Below are 16,315 nucleotides of genomic sequence, written 5' to 3'. Positions count from 1 at the left end.
GGGATGTACCAATGTATGTTAGTTTGTGACTGTTGTTATTGTAAAGAAGCAATAATAATGCTTTCCCAAAGCCATTATTGTGCTTAGTGAACCCCAGCGAGTGTCCCGTTCTGCAGCAGAAATGAAGTATTACATCTTTCAAATTTTCTGTTGGTGCTCAAGCGACACAGATTTATTGCCTGAACATGGGACTTGTTGGGCGGCTGGAACTGCAAGCCCATTATTCAGGCAGGGGTTCTGGCTGTTCAGCTATGTTCTTCAATGGGCTCGTCATTCTTTTCACTTGGGTGATCTGTTTGATCTTGATAATCTCTCTGACTTGCTTTGTTTAATCCATCTTGTCTTTTTCTTTCCTTTCCACCCTTGGGCTCAGTAGCTCATGAGCTAGTTACATGTGTTTGTCTGGTTATGAACATTAGTGCTTTAGGTGCTACAGTAAAATCTGATATTTCTGAAGGCTTTACAGTGAGATTTCAAGACTTCTATAATATAGTCCATGGGTTTCTGAGCTTCCCTGTTGTACTGTGTGTGAGATATGACTTACTATGTGAGTGGCAGCAGGTGTCGTGTGATGGGGCAGGCACTGGCTTTCGTGGCTGATACCCACGGGTGGATGTGGTGAGAGAAGAGATTGTGGAAGCAGATAGATGCTTGAGGCATGTGCTGTCTGTCAGCTCCTGCTGAGTGCAAGAACCTGGCAGGACCCTGTAGACCGGGGCTTAGGGAGTTCATACACTACAGGATACAGAGAGGAGGTGTAGTGCTACGTGATGGGTGTGTGCAGGCTGGTCTCACAGCTCTGAGACATTGAGACCAAATGCACAAGTCATGTGCTACTCCCTGCAACAGGTCAGTGGTGAGCACACCCAGGTAGTGAGGAGGCAGTTGCTTCCCTCAAAGTCCATGCACAGGAGTCCTCTTCTCAGTAGCAAGTGGTTACTCCCAGCAGGTGGGATATGGTTTTGCTCATCAGTAAACTGTGGCAATCATTTCCTAGAATAGAATAATGTGAAACAAGATGTAGCATTTATTGAGATTTAACTTTAAAAATCCAGAGTATTACATAGATAGTATTAAGATTCTGATTTTTATTGTAATTGAAACTAAGGTACCTCAGCTTCTTGGTTTATTTCCTTCTAGCCCATTAACTTCAGTGGAAATGTACTGACTTACACCAGCTTGAAATATTAAGTTTAAGCACTTACTTTAGTCATATGTCAAATATAAAAGGTTCTGATTATCCTAAACCTAGTAGCTGCATAGACTTGTAGAATAGTTAGGGTTGGAAAGGATCTTAAGGTCATGTAGTTCCAACCCCCCTGCCATGGGCAGGGACACCTTGCACTAAGCCATGTCACCCAAGACTCCATCCAGCCTGGCCTTGAACACCGCCAGAGATGGAGCCTTCACAACTTCCTTGGGCAAGCCATTCCAGTGGCTCACCATCCTCACAGTAAAGAACTCCTTCCTTATATCTAATCTAAACTTCCCCTGTTTGAGTTTGAACCTGTTATCCCTTGTCCCATCACTACAGTCACTAATGAAGAGTCCAGTCTTCAGTAAGGTATAGCCTTAGTTTTGAGTAGGCTGAATGTTAGATATAGCAGCAAGTTACTCTTTTTAACAGCATTTTCTTGGTTATTTTATAGTTTTTTGGTTGGTTTTCAGCTGTTTAGGAATCCTTACGTAGCTGAAGGAAGACAACAAGCTTGTCTAAAACCTGAAAGGCTCTTGTCAAACTTCATAGTTGTTAATGGAATGTAATGCATCTGAGAATAGTGCATTACTCATTTGTAAAACAGGAAGTCTATTAACTGCTTCTATGTAAAGTAGAAATTATTTTTAGAACCCATTGTAAAAAAATTATAAACTTTAGTCTATTTCTGAAGAAGCCAGGAAGCAAATTCTGCAATCCAGGAGGAGAAAGAGTAGTTTTGTTTCAGACTTTCAGGTTAAAATTTATACGATGTACAGAGCTGCAGTCAGTTTGTTCATGCATCTATAATACTACACTGGTCTCAGTTTTGTATGTGGTAGAGAAATGAGCCATGTGTAATACTTATTTTGTTCATTTTTACATATGTAGAGTAACAATTTTCTTCTTCTGTAAAGTGACTTATGATTCATGTTTTGCTTTTTCTTGAATTATGGAATCATAGAATCATAGAATAGTTCAGGTTGGAAAGGACCTTCAAAGGTCATCTAGTCCAGTCCCCCTGCAATGAGCAGGGATGTAGAATCATAGAATAGTTAGGGTTGGAAAGGACTTTAAGATCATCTAGTTCCAATCCCCCTGCCATGGGCAGGGACACCTCAAACTAAACCATATCACCCAAAGCTCCATCCAGCCTGGCCTCAAACACCGCCAGGGATGGAGCATTCACAACCTCCCTGGGCAACCCATTCCAGTGCCTCACCACCCTCACAGTAAAGAACTTCTTCCTTATATCCAATCTAAACTTCCTCTGTTTAAGTTTTAACCCGTTACCCCTTGTCCTATCACTAAAGTCCCTAATGAAGAGTCCCTCCACAGCATCCCTATAGGCCCCCTTCAGATACTGGAAGGCTGCTATGAGGTCTCCACGCAGCCTTCTCTTCTCCACGCTAAACAGCCCCAACTTTCTCAGCCCATCTTCATACGGGAGGTGCTCCAGTCCCCTGATCATCCTCGTGGCCCTCCTCTGGATTTGTTCCAACAGTTCCATGTCCTTTTTATGTTGAGGACACAGGAACTGCACACAATACTCCAAGTGAGGTCTCACAAGAGCAGAGTAGAGGAGCAGGATCACCTCCTTTGACCTGCTGGTCACGCTCCTTTTGATGTAGCCCAGGATACGGTTGGCTTTCTGGGCTGCAAGCGCACACTGAAGCCGGCCCATGTTCATTTTCTCATCGACCAGCACCCCCAAGTCCTTCTCTGCAGGGCTGCTGTGAATCTCTTCTCTGCCCAACCTGTAGCTGTGCCTGGGATTGCTCTGACCCAGGTGTAGGATCTTGCACTTGTCATGGTTAAACTTCATAAGGTTGGCATCAGCCACCTTACAAGCATGTCAAGGTCTTTCTATTTTACAGTTTTAGGTTAGAACTTTAGAAGGAATCTCATGGGGAATTGTCTTTACATCTAGAGGCTATAAGACATTTTGAAACTGTCATTCCAGCTTCCTGTTGTCTTTTACAGCCACAAGTGCATTTCCTTACTGTCCTTGGATGTTTCTTATGGAATATCTGTTGCTGCAGTTTTCCCTTAGAGAAACTTCCTTTGAGTTACAGTGTAAATTAAACACTGTGAATGCAGTTGTTGAATGTGTCTTACTTTTTGAACATTTTCTATGTTATGATGGGGCAGTAAATGAAGCTTCAGTGATAATGGTATGAATTAGTCTCATTTTGTATATATTCTGCAACATGTGGGTGAGGCTTTTTCCATATCCAAGACCACCTTTTGCTAAAATCAACATTCATTATAGCTATTTTTTCCACTCATGTTCCTGTTCATTTAAAGTCTTTGTTGTTACACCTGCTAGTGAAAAATTAATATTGGTAATTTTGTTTCTGAATCTAGAAGTAGTTTAAAGCGTGGAAAAGCTGCAAGCCTTGGTGCTTGGAAGTTAGTGGGGATTTGTAAACTGAAGCCTGAGAATTCCTTACAGAGACTGCAGGCATATTATGAAGGTGCTCTTTATAGTAAGGAGGCACTCTTTATAATAAGGAGGTGGGAGGTACATTAGCAAGATAAACAGAAGTTATCACTATGGATGTATACAACTGTCTTCATACTTTATGTTTTCACATCTTTCTCAGTAATGTTGTTCTGTGCACGTGTGGTTTGCAGAGAGCAGAATCTTGAGACTCAAGATCTGTCACATATCCATGAAAGGCAACTGCTGCATTATTAGCACCTATTGAGATTTAAACCACTTGGACATTTTTTTACAGTAAAGAATCTGAATTTTATTAATGCCAAAATACTTCAGATTATTTTGAAGCCAGGGACGTGTAGAAGTACAACTTGCTTTTAAAGGGAGTGATGACAAGTAATGATAAAAAAGGTTTGAAAAGTATGTTTTCAAATGTGTGGTTTTTAGATCAAGAACTTAACTCCTATTTTATTCTGAATTGCCTGAATCAGCAGGATTCAGTGTGGGAAGTGATGCATAACTGTGCAACATTGATCCGTGTCCTGCATGTTTGCTGCTCAGTCAGGAAGCCTGAAGCTTAATGTCAAATGTGTGGGTGAAGCAGTTAACGAGAAAATAAGTTGTTCTACTTATGTGGTGCTGAATAGGGGCATTATCTTGGGAAAATCTGTTTCAGTGACTTGCTGTACTGTACAATACTTGTTACTTGGGACTGAACCATGAATGCAGGCTATTAGGATACAAGCTCAAGGTCAAACATTCACTGTTGTTTCTGTTATGTACTCTCTTTTCTCAAAATGCTTTCAGCAAGATTGCAGAATTTTTTTTTTTCCTTAGAGATAGAGAATACATCTCAGAAACTTCAAGAAATGGGATAAACATTATATTCTCATCTCTAAAACCGGAGAGAAGTAGATGCCAATACTTAGGTTTCCTTCTAGGACCACATAATAAATATTATTGTACATAATATTTAATGTTGCAAACCACAGACTAATTTGAGTCGTTAAAACTTCACTTTTGGACTACAAAAGGTGAAGAAGAGGTTTACTTAATCATTTCCAAATCAACAGGAGAATGAAGACGGCAGATATTAGGACTAGATGCTGAACTTAGGCTTCCATGGAAAAATGCTTTATACATTATACTTTTTTTTAAATTGAAGTCTGTTTTGTGCAGGTGTTCTTACTTGATGATTTAATGGCTGCATTACCTGGTTTCTGATTTATTTGCATAATATTTTGGTGTTACAAAAAGAAAATAAATGAAAATCGTTATTTTTCTAGAGCATGCATTATGACTGTATGATTAGAAATGTATTTCAGTATTTTACTCAAATATTTTAGGAACACAGGAATAAGACTTTGTATTTGTATTAATAACTTTATTCACCAGGTGAAATAAATGTGTTCAATTGGACACTTCTGTAATCATCATATGTAATGGGCTGTCCTTGATGAGAAATGCTATGATTACTTTTTCAAGGACAGTAGTATCTAAGAAGTGAAAATGTGTATTAAGTGTCTCTGTCAAGATTAGGTTTGCAGAAGATGGTAAGACTGATCTTCAGATTGGTGTATCATTTCACTTGTGTCATGGGAAAGAGCTTCTGATAGAAATTTTCATGTTGTCATCAGTATCTTGAAAGACAACCCATTCTTTGTAGAACTAGGGGTCATGGATTTAATGCAGGTTTGACTAGGACTTTCTGCTTTTGCTAAGAACTTGATTTACTGGGGAATCAAAATAGGTTTCATGAGGGGTCATTTTCCCTTTGACAAAAATACTGTAATTTGCATAGAAGGCTCATCAGAATTACTAGAATAAATTACTATTTTTTGCAATTTTTTAATTAAAAAGCATTTATAAATCTCTGCATTATAATTACATATGTATAATAATATTTATGCAGCTGATCCGTATGCAGGTTTATAACACAATTGAAGTGTTATGCCACATTGAAGGATCTTCTCTGACTTGACAGAAATCTTGCTGAGGATGTTTCCAATTAAGGTAATACTTGGTTTACAATATTGAAAGGGTCTAGTCTCGATTAAGTTTAAAAGAGGAAATTTCACAAATATGATTTTCCAGATGAAATTACTTGATTGCAGTAAAATTTAGAGCAAACTAAGGGAAATGCTCTTAGTATTCATTTATATTTTGTTTTGCAATAAAATAAATGAGCAACACAGATTGTGATCTTGAACTAGTGATGCAGTCTTCTAATTTGTGTGACACAGAACAAGAAGAAAAACTCTAAACCAGTCCTGACTAACAGTATGTGATGACACCATTCAGTTTTAATTCTTTGGATGCTTGTGATTGTTATGGTACACTTGATCTCCAGGATGGCCTCTAAAACACAGGGTGGTGCCCCTCTTCTTCCTTTGGATATTCAAACATTGCCAGCACAAAAGGCAGAAGCAAAGGCTTATTCACTAGAATTCAGGTGCCCTATGTACATGTTCAGGAACTTGTTCTTTTCTCTGGTTTCAGTAACTTTTTACCCATACTCTCTCTCATTCCATGAATATTTGTAGGTCTCAGCTTTCCCATCTATAAGTTAAATATCGTGCTACTGAGTTTAATAAAATCCAATGTTCATGTTGGGTTCAGCAAGGTCTGCAGAATGTCATTATGATCTGGGAAGATGTATTACTAGATGGGTCAAAACTGGTGGGGCGATTGTGTTAGAGATGACTAGTTGGTTGTAACTTACATGGAGGCTGGTAACCGGTGGTGTGCCTTGCTGTTTGGAACAGATGTGTCCTGTTTTATGCTATGTGTGAATTGCAGGTCGAGCAATCTACAGTTGCTCATGAAATTTGCAGGTGACACCAAACTGGGAGAAGGGGTAAGCAATGGATGTGCTTGAGATAAAGGCTTGTCTCTCAGGAGGACATGGTCAGGTTGGAGGAGCTGGCCGGCAGGAACTTTGTGAAATTCAGAATGATGAAGGCAAGGTTGTGCATGTAGGAAGAGGAGCTGCTCCAACAGAAAGGTTCCCCTTCACTCAGCGCTTCTCAGACCGCACCTGGAGTATCGCATCCAGCTTTGCATCCACACCCCACCCTGCCCCAGTACAAGAAAGATGTGAATAAACTGGAGCAGGGTCAGCACAATGCCACCACAATGTCAAGGGGTTGTAGCCCTGCCCTGTGGCAGAGGCTGAGTGAGCTGGGCTTGTTCTGCCTTATGGCAGCCTGCGTCTGCCTGCTGACAGGTTATCAAGAAGGTGGCAGGACAACAGGCAATGGTCATAAACAGAAGTAAGGGTGTTTCTAACTAGGTATTAAGGCAATGTTTTTGTCTAGGAGGATGACCAAGCAGGAAAATGTGTTGCCTGGCAAGGTTTGAAGTCTCTGGAGATTTTTGGGATCTCAGTAGATAAAGCAGACTGGTCTCACCTGATAGATGACCTGGCTTTGAGCAGCAGGTTGGACTACATGGTACCTGTCAACTTGAATGAGTCTGTCAAGCAGTGATTCCGTATCTTGCCTTGCAGTAATAATCTGTAGAGGGGAAGAACATAAACACTAAAAAATCCATAGTGCCTTCTGCTTGTATTGTGGGTAGGAGCCCTCAGGCATATCTGAAAATGCAGTCTTTGCTTTCTTCCTCCTTTCCCCTCCTTCAGATGATGTACTGAGCAAGAATCAGCTTTAGGTGAAGAAATGTTGCAAATAATACCCTTTAAAAAGAAGGAATAGAAAACCAATCTTCAGCCATGTTCTTGGGGTTTGCTGCTGCTTGTCTAGGGTTTGCTGCCACATTGTTCTCTAATTTCGAGTAGGATGCTGCTTGGTATGAAAAAGGGTGGCAGAAAATAAAGTGAAGTAGTGTTTCGGGAAGTGGATTGAGCATGCAGTCTGAAAAATGTACCTTTCTGTGCATCTGACATTGTTTGTGTTGCAGCTGGTAATAGAATTTCCCCTGACTTTGAGTGAGGAACTGGGCTTTGTATTTATTTTCTACTTGAATGAATGCAGTTCCTTATCATTCCATTGCTTATAATTTAGGTAATTTTTTTTTTTATAAACTGAAGAATAAAATCAGTACAGTATAGGGCTTTTACCTATGGATAAAACCAAATATACATTAAAAGAACTAATGTCCAGCCTTGATACAGCTTCATTCTATGGTTTGCAGTATGTGATGATAGGCTCTCATAATATAAATGCCTGCTTCATTCACACCCACTGTAGTATAAAAACATTTCTTAAAAATACCCTACAGTTTGTGTTTCTCAGGAATGGTCTTAAGTGGAGAATAAATTGTAAAAAAAAAAACCCTAATTTTTAAATTTTTTTCTGTTTAACAAAAGCTTCTTGAGGTACAGGGGGAAAAAAGGAAATTCATCTTTCTTTTTTTTTTCCTTCATTCTCTTCCTTCCTTGCTTCTCTGCACCCCCAAAACTGTCCATATATAAAATTTCAGGTAAAATTACCAGGTAAATTGCCTGGTACCTCCTAAGACTGGATCCTTTTCTGAGATTTACTTCCCAGTGGGAGTTCTGTAGTTACAGCTGGAAGAAGACTCAGCTGGGCATTACACAGCAATATTCAGTAAGTGACATGAACACAGGAGGATTTTAGACATTTATGGGCTTTGTCTTCACAGTTTGTGGTTTGTTTTTTTTTAATCTTTACTTATTTAAGTTGTAGGCTTTCATGCTTTCTCAGAGAAGGGACTTTGCAGCTTGCCTGCGCTAAGCTTTTTCCATGAGTCACAGTTCCTTGGAAATCAGTCTCCTCTTTTCATTTTTCTGTTTTGTTTTAAAAAGCGCTCACTGGCTCATTCTTTCTGCAGTGTTGAGTGAAGAATCCCAATGTCACTGCAGTTACAGTGCGCACTCCTTAAAGGGAAGGTATGTTGCCTTTTCAGTTCTTAGGATGGTAGAGCTGGAAAACTTGGCAGCGTGTGCCCCTTGGGAGCTCAGTGTGTAGGTCCTGTGCCACGAGGTCTGGATGCTGTGCTGTATTGTTGTTTTGGTGGAGTTTGCATCAGTCCTGTTTCTGTTACCTATTGACTATTGTACAAGTAATGACTCCTGGAAAATAGTTTTGATCAAGTGGAAATGCAGATGTTGATCAGTATTTGTATTCCTGTAGCTGAGAACTGGTGGTTTGTTGCTTGTCCCACAATTAGAGGAAACTATTGAATGAAATCTGATGTGCAGCCATAGCTGAGAAGCCTAGCCCTGAAGGCAGAAGGAGTTACCAGAGGTAATGAGAGGCGAAACCAAGTCACAGGGAGAAACACTGGTTTTCTTCTATAGTCTTTGGCCAAGCATGCAGGCATCTTTGTTTCTTTGCTAAAACTGCCAGTTGCTGTGGAATTGGGATTTTAGTCTAATGGATGCCAGGCCACTAGCCTCTCTTACATGGTTATTAGCACTCTCAGATTGTAAGGTCTGCTGTGGGACATTGCAGGCTTCCACTTCCTTCCATGGAAGTCTGACTAGCTTTCATGGACGAAGGTGAGGGCTGAAAGGTGGAAATTTTGATATGTGTTGGGGATCTGTCCTTGGGGATCATTTCATAGTCAGCTGATCCTGGTTTCCAGTGTGAGTGCCATTTGAGGTCTGACTCCTTCAACTGCATGGGACTTCTCTCTGGGAAAGGAGCAGTTTGAGTCATTAAATGGAGGTTATACTACCTTTGAGAAATAAGTTTTATATGGGGAAAAAGGCTTTGCACATCCAGTACATCAGGGCAGTTGTTCAGTTTTCAGATTCACATTTTTATAATGCAGTACACATGAACATAATAATAGCTCATGTGTTTCACGTTTAATAGATTATATTTTCTATTTGCAGTCTCTAAATTCCTTTGGAACAAAATTTTAGCATTGTGTTTTAAAAGCACATAGCTGTTCAATTTCCTAAATAAATTTAGGTTAAAGTAAATAACATCTACTCAATGGTCATGGCATTGCATCTGGAATTCAGTACTCACTGTTGGGTCCCAGTACAAGTGGCAAACTGAAGCCAGTCCAGTGATTGCCACCACCGTGGTTGTGGGAGAGAATAGGTCAGAAGAGGCTCAGGGAACTGGGTTTGTGTTGTTTAGAGAAGAAAGGCCTGAATGGGGTTGAATTGCAGACCTCTGCTCCCTAAGGTGGGCTTGGAAATAAGGTGGAGTCAGGTTTTTGTCAGGGGTACACACCAGGAGAAGGAGAGGCAATGGTTGCAAGCTGCTGCAAGGGTTATTCCAGTTGGACATAAGGGAAAAACTCTTTCCAGAGTGTCTGAACAGCACAGGAGTGGGCTGCCCAGGGAGGGGGTGAAATCTCCACTTTCATTGGGTTTCAGAACTAGTGTGGAAAAAGCCTTGAGCAACCTGATCTATTTCTGAAGACAGCTGTGCTACCCGTATGTGAGAACATTCAGAGGTCCCTTCCAGCTTCTTTTGAGCTGTAATTTCCATGATAGTTTTCTGAATGCACCTCTGTAGCTATGTGGTGTGCAACTGGTTTAGCAGCAGAATCTGTGGGGAAACCAGTTGAGTAACAAATGCAAACTGTGCCATATGCTGCTAGTCAAGTTAAATCGTTTATCTTAATCTTGATTTAAACATCTTCGACTTGAGTTAGTTCCCCTGCCTCTCAATAGAAGAGTGAAAAACTTCTCTTTGAAATAAGGTTCTGTCAGAGATCATTCATGAACAAGCTATCTGCTACATAAAATGTCAATTATTTTTATGGACGGTATTACTGGAATGTACAATACCAAGCTCTTTTTGCTGTTTCAGTGTTTTCCTCAGCATCTAAAAAGTAGAGAAAAATATGTGGAACTTCAAGATGAATTAATGCAATGCATAAGTCAACACCTAAGGCATTCTTAAGTGAGAAATTGTATCTTTCTTCTTGTGAATAACTGCACTGTTCAGATGGGAGCAAGCAGGTCAGTGCCTAGGGCTCCAACACTGGCTCTGTGTCTTTCCTTGACACAAATCTTGTGTAATTTGAAGCATGTCACTGTGAGCTAGATCAAAATAGAAAACAAGCTGAAAACTGCCATAGCTCTGCATGTTGTTAGTGAGGAAGAAGCCTATTTTAAAAGTCATTGTTGAAGTTAACTTCCACAGGTGTTTAGAAATTTGCACCCTACATTTAAATAAAAATATGGCCTTTTAGCTACTCTTACAGATGTATGTGGAAGAGATGCTGAGACTTAAGTGTCAGGTTTCCTGGTTATTGCATGTTTCACACTTGAAAATCTATGTCGCACTGATGATGCAACTTTAAATGAATAAAGAACAATCGCATTTTCTTCAGACCATAATTTTCCCTCATTTTGGCTGACAGTTTTGGTGTGGCAAGGCACATTCCAGACATTTGTAAGCAGGAACACGCCTCTGAGCTCTGCAGATGTAAATTGCAGAGGGAGTCTTTAGAAGGGGCACTGTACAGTGGAAGCCTGTAATGGAATATTTTTCGTTACATTGTTGTAAATGTGGATGAATCCTTTCTGAGCCTTGGCTCTGAAGCTACTTGATTTTGTCTGGATTAAAAAGTTATTTAAATATTACTTATTAGATTTATTAATTATTTGATTTAAAAATTAACAAAGCTTTAGACAATTTAAGAGGAATGTTGTATGTTCAGAAAATGCAAGTTGTTAAGAATTGTCTCATCATATGAGGATCTTGAGCTACCAGAGTTGTTATCATTCCTGGCATGTCTGCCCTGATAATTTGGCCTTGCATGCTTGATGTCAGGGAGGTAAATTGCCTGGTACCTCCTAAGACTGGATCCTTTTCTGAGGCACTTCCTTCTATTCAATGCCACATCTTCTGTAAGTGGCAATTGATTTGACGCCTGTATCCCAATTCATTTATAAAACTATAGAATAGTTAGGGTTGGAAAGGACCTTAAGATCATCTAGTTCCAATCCCCCTGCCATGGGCAGGGACACCTCAACACTAAACCATGTTACCCAAGGCTCTGTCCAGCCTGGCCTTGAACACCACCAGGAATGGAGCATTCACAGCTTCCCTGGGCAACCCATTCCAGTGCCTCACCACCCTCACAGTAAAGAATTTCCTCCTTATATCCAACCTAAACTTCCCCTGTTTAAGTTTTAACCCATTACCCCTTGTCCTATCACTAAAGTCCCTAATGAAGAGTCCCTTCCCAGCATCCCTATAGCCACCCTTCAGATACTGGAAGGCTGCTAGGAGGTCTCCACGCAGCCTTCTCTTCTCCAGGCTGAACACCGCCAACTTCCTCAGCCTCTCTTCATACGGGAGGTGCTCCAGTCCCCTCATCATCCTCGTGGCCCTCCTCTGGACTTGTTCCAACAGTTCCGTGTCCTTTTTATGTTGAGGACACAGGAACTGCACACAATACTCCAAGTGAGGTCTCACAAGAGCAGAGTAGAGGGGCAGGATCACCTCCTTTGACCTGCTGGTCACGCTCCTTTTGGTGCAGCCCAGGATACGGTTGGCTTTCTGGGCTGTGAGCACACACAGAAGCCGGCTCATGTTCATTTTCTCATCGACCAGCACCCCCAAGTCCTTCTCTGCAGGGCTGCTGTGAATCTCTTCTCTGCCCAACCTGTAGCTGTGTCTGGGATTGCTCCAACCCAGGTGTAAGACCTTGCACTTGTCATGGTTAAACTTCATGAGGTTGGCATCAGCCCACCTCACAAGTGTGTCAAGGTCCCTCTGGATGGCATTCCTTCCCGCCAGGGTATCAACCGAACCACACAGCTTGGTGTCATCGGCAAACTTGCTGAGGGCGCACTCAATCCCACTGTCCATGTCACCGACAAAGATGCTGAACAAGACCGGTCCCAACACTAATCCCTGAGGGACACCACTTGTTACTGGTCTCCAGTCAGACACTGAGCCATTGACCACAACTCTTTGTGTGTGGCCATCCAGCCAGTTCTTTATCCACCATCAAATTGATGTCTCTCCAATGTCGTGTGGGACAGTGTCAAACGTTTTGCACAAGTCCAGGTAGATGACAGCAACTGCTCTACCCCTGTCCATCAGTTCTGTAGCCCCATCATAGAAGGCCACCAAATTGGTCAGGCAGGATTTCCCCTTAGTGAAGCCATGCTGGCTGTCACCAAGCACCTTGTTGTTTTTCATGTGCCTTAGCATGCCTTCCAGGAGAATCTGCTCCAAGATTTTGGCAGGCCCAGAGGTGAGACTGACTGCTCTGTAATTCCCCGGGTCATCCATTTTCCCCTTCTTGAAAATGGGGGTTATATTTCCCTTTTTCCAGTTGGGAACTTCACCCAACTGCCGTGATTTTTCAAATATAATGGCCAGTGGCTTAGCAACTTCATTTGCCAGCTCTTTCGGGACCTGCAGATGGATTTCAACATGGATGTGTGTGTGTTCAGGTTTTTAAGATGGTCTCTAACCAGATCCTCTCCTACAGGGGGCCTAGGGTCATCATTCTCACAGTCCCTGCATCTGCCTTCCATGACTTGGGGAGTTTAGTTTATTATTTCTCCACTGTTCCTTGAATTTCACTATGTCCTTCAACTTACTGTTTTATACTTTGACTATGGGGACTTTCCAAGGGCTAGAGCTGTTCTGTGTGCTGTAGCCAGCAGATGTGGTAGCTTCTTGAGGTTAATATCTATGAGCTGTGCAAGAGTAGGACAGAAAATTCAGCGTTGTTTCTTCCACTGTCTTGGACAGCTTTTGGAAACTTACTTTACCCCCTCAGCCTTGTTCTGAAATGTTTTTGACTCTCAGTCTCTTGAGTTAGAGTGAAAATAGGTTTGGGGCAGAGTGTGTGCGTTGCTCACCATAACAGGTCCAGTCTTTACTTCCAGATGACACTAGACTATCACTATTAATTATATGTGTAAAATGTATACCTAAAGCTTGTGATTTCTGTTTGCCAAATGGAGAAAAGCTTTATCAAAACTGATGAGTTTCTTAGAATTTTTATCCCTCTCCTCTTCATGAAGATTTTGAAACAGTGTATGTATTCCAAGCAGGCACTAAAATAACATGTTTTAGTGATCTGCTTGTGATTGTCACAATGGGAACTGCAGAGTACCAACTAGTTTTGAAAACTTCATCTTTCTTCAGCTGGCTTATTGAGATCATTAAAAGAATTGGCTCCAGTACTGAGGGCTGTGTACATAAAAAATTGCACTAAATGCATTTTGAAGCCAGAGGCCAGGCACATTTCCTCTCTTCCATAATAATATTAGCTAATATGCATGAGCTTGGCCAAACTGAAAAGGAGTGTCTCAGTATTTGGAAACTATGTTAATCTACAAACATGTTCCCTTCATTTCTGCAGGGTTTTTCAGTCTGCTAAAGGCATAGTGGATATACTAGGATGGACACAGAGGAATTCCCTCCACCACCACCAGAAGGTAATTGCAGTTGCTTGGGGTTTAAAGCCAATTTTCTTGTAACCATTTGTTAAGATTTCCAAACTGTTTTAACTCCCAAATCTCCATTTCCCCGTATCATCTTAAGACTTGGTCACAGTGATATTTTATTGAAACATGATCTCCGGTCATCTACTGTCTTGTTCTTGGACCTTGCTTGCTGCTATTGTGAGAACATGATGGAAGAAACCTGGGGAGCGACTTGTCCTTAGAGTCCAAATCTGCAAATACATGTTTTTCTGTGTGGACCACATCATCGCACCTTTGTCATGTGCTGTGGCATTCTCAAGTGTTCATGCATGTGGTACCCTGTAGAGAAAAAACAAGTGAAGCCTTTGGCATGGGCAGGATATTTGGACCCGTGTTTCAAATGCCTGGACAAGTTTGGAGCCTGAATTGAGAGGACAGAGAGGGCAAGTTGTTTTCTGTTAGGGCATGTGCTGCTTCAGCCAAGCATACTTTAATCTGGGCAATGCCTGCTAAGGGCAGTAGCTGAAGGACCTTCTTCTGATGCTGCAGTTCTCTAGCTACAAGCATTCCCATGGGAAGCAGAGGGGAAGCATGCACAGATGAACCTCTGTGTGGTAGAACACAGATTTTTGGGAGAGTATTATGTATGCTGGACTATGGAGCTGGCTCTGTAAAGTTAGTACTCGGCGCCCCTTGCCTTCTATATGCTGGTAGCTGTATGGCCACTGGCACGGCCCAGGTTTCAGAAGCACAAGTGTAGGATCTGCAAAGACACTGTGTCATTGTCTTCAGTGTTTATGCTCTCTCTAGGAGAATATTGCATGTGGCAGTTTTTTCCTGTTTGATTTCCTGTAAACACACCTTTATGGAGTGCTTGTTATTATGCATTTTAAATCTTAAAAGCATTTGGCTTCTGGTAGGTAGATGCTGGGAGACTCCTTAGGAGAAGTATTGTATGGTCATCCCAAAGCACAATTTTATGGAGACATGAGTTTTGCAGGCCTGTGGTTGAACCTGGTACAGCTGGTCTTATTTTGGTAAAGGTGCTAGCACAGTTTGTACAGGTAGTGACTTTCCCATAAATTTTTGATCTGTCCCTTATATACGACATCATTACTTATGGACTTTCATTCTATTATATATATTGATATATGCATGTATACATATAAATGATATACATTATTGCTTATAAGACATTTTAGTTGTTGTTCACACAGAACTTATACCTATGTGAAGCCACTTAAGTATGAAAGAGGCTTTATCTTAGTTTTGTTGTTAGGAGTTTGGGAATTTTCATCATAGATCAAAACTGCTTTCTCTCTGTCTTAGACACTGCCACAGACAGAGATCTTGTACTAGATGCTACCTAGGAAATTTGTAATATGAAAGAAGCAGAAAGTTATGAAATCAGCTTTTAATGGGTTGGATTTCTGGCCAGCCTTATGTACAGTTTTGTCAATAACCTCAATTGGATATCATGGAGGTTATTGTTGACAAAAATGCTTTTCCTGTCCTTACCTTAATCCTTGTGGTCAGGACCCTGAATTTAGCTCTGTTTTGTCTAGTGACAGTTACTGTGAAACTCTTTCTGTTGGGTTATCCATCTCCAAAGCAATGTAGTGCAGTGGGGTAAGAGGCATCCCTAAAGAATCAATATTTCCACTTGAGCAGGGGCTGCCATATTTCAAAGACAGCTAATAATTGCAGCAGCAGCTCCAGCTTTCTGTAGCATGTCAGTGTGTGACTCTGACAGAAACTGGGTGATGTAGTTCAGTATGATTCCAGAATTCATGTCCTTTCTTTGCAAAGCTGTTTGTAACATGCTGAACTATGTGTATTGTGTCCTTACCTTCAGAAATGTCACTCCTTAATAGGCTGTTAAATAAATAATTTATTTAACATAAATATTCTGCTCTACCTGATCTTGTGTCAGTGGATGCTTTCCCTGTCATCTCAAAAAGCTTTGAAACTACTGGAACTTGTATGTTGTGTTTTTTTACTTAACCATCGCTAGGTTTCTTAAAGCATATTAATAAAGGGGATATCAGTGAATATAAGTTTTAATAAGGATACTAAAATACACTTTAGTTCAGTTCCTAGGTAGCTCTCATGAGCCGTTTTGCAGGTGGAAAATAAGTGAGGATTTCAGGGCCAAGTACAACTGCAAATACGCATAACGATTGAAGGAAGGAAACATGTGCGATGTTTGTAATGAGTGAGGGATTTTTTTTTTTGGCATACATAGACACTGGCAACCCATAGTCCCTGCTCAGAAGGGATGAGCAGCAGAAGCCAGTGTTATCTGAGAGGTGGGTTCATGGGTGGGTTATTG

At 41.1% G+C, this 16,315-nt stretch overlaps 1 protein-coding gene across 3 annotated transcripts in view; it reads left to right on the top strand.

Moving 5' to 3' along the window:
* ARHGEF10 (Rho guanine nucleotide exchange factor 10) overlaps positions 1-16,315 on the top strand; it is a 114,327-nt gene that overhangs the window by 1,293 nt on the left and 96,719 nt on the right. For 2 of the 3 annotated variants that reach the window (XM_061460662.1, XM_061460660.1), the window contains exon 2: positions 13,920-13,995. In XM_061460662.1, the coding sequence (XP_061316646.1) occupies positions 13,959-13,995 (37 nt within the window). In that variant the 5' untranslated portion in view covers positions 13,920-13,958. Of the gene's footprint in view, positions 1-8,450; positions 8,509-13,919; positions 13,996-16,315 lie in introns of all 3 variants that reach the window. The other variant, XM_061460661.1, reaches the window with a different exon arrangement.

The sequence above is a fragment of the Pezoporus flaviventris genome, unplaced genomic scaffold (genome assembly GCF_033815535.1).
Source record: "Pezoporus flaviventris isolate CSIRO_AGI_PZ_B2104156 unplaced genomic scaffold, CSIRO_AGI_Pfla_v1 ptg000031l, whole genome shotgun sequence".
NCBI classification, from domain to species: Eukaryota; Metazoa; Chordata; class Aves; order Psittaciformes; family Psittacidae; genus Pezoporus; species Pezoporus flaviventris.
Note: the sequence above shows the minus strand (reverse complement) of the source record. Positions and strands in the feature narration are given on the sequence as shown.